Genomic DNA, 8627 nt, shown 5'->3' on the forward strand with positions numbered 1-8627 from the left:
CAAACCCCATGTCTAGTCAGACACGTGACAATATTAACTTGCCACAAATTTATTTATAATTTTCAGTTCTGTCATTCACCATTTCTCCCTTATTTATTTTATGCATAAATTTTGTTAACAAGCTACCATTATGAAGTAAAGTACACAATATGACAAACACACATACTTGAGGTAATTTTTAAAATTTGACTCATATAACAATTTACAGAACTGAGATCTTAAGCAAGTCAAGAAATGTCTGTGCAAGTAGGTACATTCAGTTTGCCCCATGCCATGAAGGCATATGATAAGTGTGCAGGTAAAACTTTGTGCAATCTAGACAACACCAATAGATGAAAGTGAGTGGTCAGCCTTATAACCCAGCCACTTTTACCTGCCCCTTGCACAAAAGTTTGATGTGTAATCAGATTAACAGACAGTGTCCTTGGGAACTCTTGATGTCCACTGTTGTAACAAATGAAAGCTACAAGCCAAAGATATGAAAGGCATAAAGGCAGCAGGAATTTTATACAGTTCAGATATGTCCTGTGTCAAAGGACCACACCACAATGAAGACATTCTACACTCCAGCACTAAATGGAGGATAACCACAGTCAAGGAACTCCTCACATCTACTGGAAGGGAAGGTGGGTGGGTCCCAAAGACATCCTGTGTATGATGGCATTGAGAAAAATTCCTGTCCATGTCAAAAAATAATGGGGTAATCCAGTCCACAGTCATCGGCCTACACAACTGAGGTATCCTGATTCAACAAATATATATATATATTGTGACATGTTGTGTTAAATATATATATATATATTGTGACATATATATAAAAAAAAGAAATTTAAATTTGATACAAAATCAATTATTCAAAAGAGCTCAAATTTCTCTCAAGATAAAAAGATCCTTCTTTGGATTCTATTCAACCTTGGCATTAATAATTTAAAAATAAATTTACTTTTTTTATGTTCACTGTCTGTAGCATCCCTGATGCTGCTGTTTGGGAAGCACTGGATTATACAAATAAATACAATATGCTTTAGCAACATTCTGTTCACAGCAATAGAAATGCCCTGCCTATTACTTTCTTCAGGGAGTCACAAAAATATATTCACTATGACAGAAATCTGTAGTACACGGAATAGCGTCAAATACTGAACCATAAGGATCTTTGTTTCAACCCTATTATATATCCCCAATGTAGCATGTAAATGTTGTGTCAAGCTTAACATAAGAACACGTAGTGAATAAGGGGCATTTGAAATAACTGGTCAGATAGCATGTCAAAGACTTAATGAAAGTGACACCGAACACACACCCTTAGTTCTCAGTTGAATATGTGAGATTTGTGCCAGCATTATAAAGCATAATTACCAAGTGATATAACATCTCACACAGAACAACAGATTCATGCACCCAGTGAGCATCAGTATCCATCATACTATATATTCCTTCACATTTATGTAAAAGTGACTTCAGTGCCAGAAGATCTTGCACTTTTGACTCATTTCATCCAAACTGGAATTAGCAGGTGAAATCAATAGTCACACATGTCAGTCACCTGTAAGAAAAATTTATAAATTAATTTAAAAGCCATATACCGTGCATTCCAATTCAGGACTGTAACTCACAAACTTGTTCCTCCTGTTGAAACACTTTTTTTTTCTTTTCCTTGGCACTACAGCCCCAGTGGGCCTAGGCCTACCTCCATGAACTCCGTTCACTTTGGTTTTTCTAGATCTTACACATTCGGTAGGACTCCTTGGGTGAGTGATCAACTCGTCACAAGGCCTCTACCTGTAGACAAACACAGAAAAACGCACACAAACATCCATGCCCTGAGTGGGATTCGAACACACGATCCCGGCTTTCGAGCGAGCGAAGACAGTGCATGCCTTACACCGCTCGGCTAGCGTGACCGGCCTATTTGATTTTACCTTTTCAAAATACTGACAAAACAACTTCACCTATTTATATTACCTTCTGAAAATTATCATAAATTATAGACATACTGCAAGACTTATGCAACAAGTAAACTATTACCAAACTTTCAAATCATGTTAGTCAGTATCTCCCAAAAGAGCAGAATTCCCCGCATCTGAAGCATGTCAGTCAACTGACAGTTTCAGTCCCAGTCACGTCACAGGACACGTGCATGGTCATGCTTGTTGCAACTGTCAACTGCTGCCTGACATGCATTTCATTGTCAGTATCTTTATCAGATGACTGCAGCATGCAGGGAATATGCATATAAAGGAAGTGTTCATTAAACAGCTTCAGTTCTACATCAAAACCAAAACACGCATAGTAAATAATCCAAGTCTGTAAACTGCTACTACATCATTGGCATTTCAGAATACAAAAGTGATATTTTATGTCTTTGGACAATGACCCCTATGACAAAAAGGAACAGTATGTATTCTTCATTTCTCCAGCCTTCTCTACCTGTCAGACCAAAACCAAGATGGTCAGTAAGACCCAAACTCAAGGCACTGGCCACATAACAACATACTAAATTGGAAATAAATAATTTTAAGTTTAAACCATAAAGCCACCCCATGTAATAAAAGAGTTTATAGCTTGACTTCGGTTCCTGTCATAATGAATCTGTCAATTAATTTTTTTGATGCATTAGAACTGGATATAATGCCTTACAAACCTCATCTCAATTTGTCACAAGTGAGAGGATCAGCATGTGTTGTCACAGCCCTGTAATAACCAGTTCATTCTATAGCCTTGCTCATGAATTCAATGAACCTCTTGCCATACTGTTCTGGATCACAAGTGGAGATACCGTCAACATTAGCTCCATATTTGACAGTCTTGGCAGCTTTAGCAGCTTGTTTTCTAACACCATAGTGTGTTAATACATCAATCAGTGCTAAGAAATAGATCTCCTTTAATGGAGCACCTGAAACATGTCAGAAATAAAACGGTAAGTTATGGATATGACAGCAATTCCATGATATGGTGTCTCAGGGTTTTATACTTATTCAAGTGATCAAATGAAAGGTCTGCACAGGCCTGAAGGCACCACAGAATGTCAGACCCAACATGCCTCCTGTAAGTGTATTTCATTTAAGAATCTAGTTAATACATGGAACATGACAATTTTAACTTGTAAAAAAAATTATAATAGTTTCTTGCATCCTGTTGTGTGTGTTTAGTCAATAGGAGAGTCAATTTNTGTCATGTAGTGGTAACCATACAAAATTGCTCTCCACGCTACATAAGTACACTATATTCTTATTGAGCAGTTCACCTCATTCTTTCCTTTACACCTATCTGTAGGATTCCAGTCATATTTCATCATCAGTTTGGCTTAAGTGTTTCCTGTTTACAAAAGAAATAATCCTTTTTGAGATGAATTCTATGAATCATAATACAGAAGTTGCATACACAGAAAATAACAAATTCTAAATGTATTAATAAGATCTAAAAGTTTGTGTTGATAGCATATTACTACAAATATTATGTTTCTGGACATTAGCCATTCTCCTGCTTTTATTTAAAAACATGTTTCGGAGACTGAATTCTGTCTCTGTCCAATAACAGAAGAGTATCATTAGCTTCAACTTCCACTGAGAATTTGATGGTGGGTCTAACATAACAGTGGGAGAAGTCTTACAGATCATAAGAAATAGACTAAATATGAATCCTTCTTTCCCAGAACACTCACCTTTATAAGTTGAACATGTAATGGAGTTACTGGACATCTGTTTAACAACTACTGTACATACTTCCACTCTGAGCATAAAATCTATCACCAAAAAGAGGGTATGGTGATGGGAAACTCACTATCTCCGGTGGTCAGTAACACTCTGGAACTTTGAGGCAACAGCATAGCTTACAGCAGACCACAAATTCACTAACTGGCTCAAATACTCAATGAAACTTGTGGCTTAGCTACATGGACCAGCAAGAATACAGCAATTTCTTCACCATCTGAATAGTGTTAGACCTACCATCAAATTCGAAACAGAAGTTGAAGCTAATGCTGCCCTTTCGTTCTTGGACATTTTATTCATGAAAAAAGGTCGAAAATTGGCCATGAATGTGTACCAGAAACCTACTCATACTGGCCGTTGTCTGCATTTCCAAGTCCAACCACACACATCATGTTAAAAAGGGGAGCTCTTCATAGTTTGATCAGCACAGCCAAGGTCATATGCCAGGATCAGAAGGACTTCAACAACAAAATTAAGAACATAAGACATGATCTGATATTTAATGAATGCCCAAAAGAATTCAGTGACTCTGTAATGAAGCCATCAAGAAGTAATCACCTTTCTTTAGATATATTAGGGCACTGTCATTAGCCCTTATGTTAAGGGTACTTACAAGAAATTTAGATGCATTGGAAACCATTTCAAAGTCCAGACCACTTTCAAAACTAAACATACACTCCGTGGAACATTTATGAAAACTGGACTGGTTAGGGATGCCCACCAGATAAAGTACTATGTGTACAACATCCCATGTGACTGTGGCAGATACTACATCAGCAAAACAAGCAGGCCTTTAGAAGTACGCATTAAAAAGCATAAATATAATCAGATACAGGTTATAATAAAAATATATAATAAAAAAATAAAAATTAACCCATCATGCTTACAAATAAAGCCACAAAATAAGTTGGAATGAATCTAGGGTCTTGCAGATTGAGCCCAACACCATATACAGGAAATACAAGGAATCAACCCACATGTCTCTGATAGATCATCTGATCAGTAAACCCAGCTTGGACATCTCTCCCATCTGAACCCCCCGTCATCACAGCAGAAGTAAAGAAACTACAACTCTGTCCAGTGTAGATTAAGTGGGAAAATTTGTGTTTTGTGTTGGTACCATATGGAGAATTTGTCTCTCCAGTGATGACTTGTTTTCTGACAGTTCTCTGGTGCAAGGCCACATATGTGTGGGGTTTTTAATATTGTAAGATTGTCTTAGCTCTCACAGATGGTTTGTGCTGTGGTTGTCTTGTATACCATATCTGGTGCTGGTACGGGTGTCTGGAGATGGGGAGCAGCTCTACTGATCGGGCCCAACTGAGTAGCTTTTACTTGAAAACAGAGGCAGAACCCAGTCTCCGAAACATGTTTTTAAATAAAAACAGGACAATGGATAATGTCCACAAACATAATATTTGTATTAAATATGATATTTTCTATTATAATCTTCTTTTCCCTTTCTACACGTACTTCTGTGCTAAACAGTGTCCATCTAGGACCAGAGAAACGCTCTGTTTCATCCAGGATCAATTTCAGACAGGTTTTACTGTTTACAATATTATCTTATCTTATATTATATATAGGTTTTACTGTGTATGTAACTGTACCTTCAGAACTAGGTATGGCATATATGTCAAGCTCAGGAACAATTCCTGTTTCATACTGCAAGCTGGTTTCTCTCATTAGAGCTACTGCATGAGGAGAATCTGGTGGTGTAGCCATGGCTCCACCCCACCCCCCCCCCTCTCCTCCACCACCCCTTGTGTCCAGTCCTGATCCACTTTCTGAGTCATCATCTTCCTCCAGTCCATTGTTCTCTTCATCTTCCTGTTCTGCTCGTTCTCGGTTCTCTTGTTCTGCCCTAGCACAGTCATGAACACCAAGTAGCAGAGAGTAGTCCATGAGGTGAAGCTTAGTCAGGAACTGCAAGTGAAAGAGTCATGCTGTAAGAGGACTAAAATGTAATATAAATAAAATATATAGTTTTTTGCCATAATGACTGAAAAATGTCAATAAACCATACATACACTCTATCATTAACTTATTATAATGGCAATGTAAGGGGATTTGGAAAGAAGGAAACACATTATAACGGTACCAGAAATTAAGTCAAGTGAAAGAATGGCTCATACATAGATACATGAAGTTCCCCGGAGGCAAAATATGTGGATTGTAAACCCTTTCCCACAAAGAAACTTTCAATTTATTATCATGGGACAAAGGACCGGAAAGTATGTATACTTTTAATTCTATGAGTAATTCAAAATTATGGATAAGAATGAAAAATGAATATCCAAATTTACATGAAATAACAATGAGATTTCTTAGTTTTTCCACCACATATCTTTGGGAAATTGCATTTTCTGACATGATTGTGCTTAAAACGAAACAGAGGAACTGCCCGCATGCCCCAATAAATTTATTATATTTATTATCAATACAAATTTCAATTATAAAGTTTTGATAGTTCATTAATTACTTTATCAGTACACCATATGTTTCGTACCACTGCCATGTTGTGTCCATTTAAAAGATGTTAGTTACTATATGAAACTTCAGGACAACACTGAATGATGCTAGTACTGATTCCACTTTAGAAGTGGTAATATTGATAATAGGGAAATAAAAAGTGCCAAAAAAGGGAAATATCCAATCCATGATGTTCACACCAACTTTAAAAAAGTGGCCAGTCAGTGTATAGCAATTACTCATATGTCCAAAACTGAAACAGAGAATAGACTCACAGATCAGTGAAAACAAAACCCAACACACCTCTACATCAGCGGTTAGAGTTTCAAGCAGCTTCTCCTTTGCGTCATCCCCTATGTATATTTTCATTCCTTCTTTCACAAAGTCATTGTCTTTGAGAGTGGGCAGGTCCTTTTCCTTTTCTTTATCTGATGCCTCGCGATCAACTGTTGATCCCTTCAGGTCAAACTTTCTGCAACAATTAACAATTACGTAACATATATCATTTAACAACTAGCAACATTTGATTCTTATGAATCCAGTCAACACCCTAGTTTTCCAAGATCGATTTAACTAGCAACCTCCCAACTACATCTAAGTCTTTTCCCAAGGAATCAGCATAAATATAAAGGGCACATATAGCATGGGTATTCAATGAATTAGTAAATTTCCTCTTTGTAGCTTATTCTTTTCCATTTTTAAAGAAAAAAGCAGTGAAATGATATAATTTAAAATTATGATACTTTGAAATGCATCACATATAATCTGATGGAAAACATTACTCTGTGTGTTCAATTCCTGACAGAGCTTCTCTAACCACCTCTTGGAGAGAAATATCTGGTATAAAAATTACTGGACACAACAAAATCTATTTTTCTACATTGTAGCATAATTTCTAAAAACCATAAACTTCAGAATCAGAAAATACAGAAATACTGAAGAAATACCCATTTACTATACAACAGAAACACAATTACCCCACCAGACATAACATTTGAGGTGCTTCTGCATCTCTGTTTTTGCATCAGTCCACAACAAAGTGATATAGAGAGAGCTGCAAGCTAATATAGGAATCCCCGTTATCTGAGCTGCAATCTAGCAACGTGTCTGTGACAAGAGAACCAAGCCAACAAGGAACAAAGCAAGAGCAGTATTAACAGACTGAAGACACGTAAAGTGCGGAAATTATTCGTAAATAAGAGGATTGGGTGACCAATAAATACAATTACTAACACGAACTCAAGGCCTATTCTTGGAATATGCTTCTGTATGTAGGGTGCACCTACTAAATCACTGGAACATCATCACATAAATAGTCAACAGAGACAAGGTACATGTTTCTTTCTACAAAGACATGTAAGGGGTTGAACAAAGTAATGGAAACACTACAGACACTGTACATTTTTTTTATTAACATGGTGGTTGGAATATCTTCTGCCTTCAATATAACTGCAATCCTTCTTGAAGAACATCTTCAAGTTGCTTTAGAGATGTTGGAGGTGGCAATATGTTCCTCACTCTGGCCTCCAAAACTGACAGAGTGATTCATTAATGTTCAAATGTGGCATCTGTGCTGGCCAGGGAAGATGTTGAAGTTCACCCTCATGTTCCTCAAACCATAACTGAGCGGTTCCAGCTGCGTGAATGGGGGCATTGTGAGCTTGGAAAACTGCATTGCTGTTCAGAAATAACATCAGGTTCATGAGATGCACCTGATTACCCAAACTGTCCACATACTCCCTTGCAGTAATTTGGCCATGAAGTGTAAGAACGGGACCAACAAAATACCATGATATTGCTGCCCAAACCAACATAATAGAAGCTCCCCCATGTTTCACTTTTGGAACCAAACCAGGCATTCCGGATTGTAGGCTTCCTTGGGTGTTCTCCAAATATAAACTCTTCCTGATGTAGGGAACAGCGTGAAGGACACCTCACTTGACCATATCACACACACTTCCAGCTGTCTGATGTACAGGATTTATAAACATGATGGGAACCACTGTTTACACATCTGAGCATTACTTTCAGTAATCAGAGGTTTAGCAATTGCAACCCTACCATGGATGTTGGATTTGTAAAGCTCACATCTAACAGTTTTTGTGGAAACACAGTCTTCAAGATGAATATTCAGTTCTGCTGCAGTTCAACTGTGCTGCAGAGTTCTGTCATTTTTCAAAACAATCCTTCTCAATGTATGATGACCTCTTTCTGTCAATGTTGATTACAGACCACTGTTCCTCTTTCACTGATGTCATCTGCATGTCATCAGCCATGACCAGAATATTTTACAATATTAATACATGGTTCAGAACCAATCTGCTAAAATTAAATATTCATAAAACCCACACTCTCCATTTCACTTTAATGAACTATGAGGATCATAATATGCATAATAATATTGATCAAAATTTACCAACTAACTTAGAGTGTATTAAATTT

General features: G+C 37.2%; 1 protein-coding gene across 1 annotated transcript in view; it reads right to left on the reverse strand.

Annotated features, from left to right (window-relative positions):
- Positions 1 to 818: 818 nt before the first annotated feature.
- Positions 819 to 8627, reverse strand: part of LOC111868204 (phosphatidylinositol 5-phosphate 4-kinase type-2 alpha) — a 40637-nt gene continuing 32828 nt past the window's right edge. Inside the window, exons 6-9 of the mRNA XM_023858649.2 lie at positions 6489 to 6657; positions 5324 to 5639; positions 2645 to 2896; positions 819 to 1546 (exon numbers count right to left, since the gene is read on the reverse strand). Coding sequence (XP_023714417.1) covers positions 2709 to 2896; positions 5324 to 5639; positions 6489 to 6657 — 673 coding nt within the window. The 3' untranslated portion in view covers positions 819 to 1546; positions 2645 to 2708. The remainder of the gene's footprint in view (positions 1547 to 2644; positions 2897 to 5323; positions 5640 to 6488; positions 6658 to 8627) is intronic.

The sequence above is a fragment of the Cryptotermes secundus genome, unplaced genomic scaffold, assembly GCF_002891405.2.
Source record: "Cryptotermes secundus unplaced genomic scaffold, Csec_1.0 scaffold146, whole genome shotgun sequence".
Classification (NCBI taxonomy): Eukaryota; Metazoa; Arthropoda; class Insecta; order Blattodea; family Kalotermitidae; genus Cryptotermes; species Cryptotermes secundus.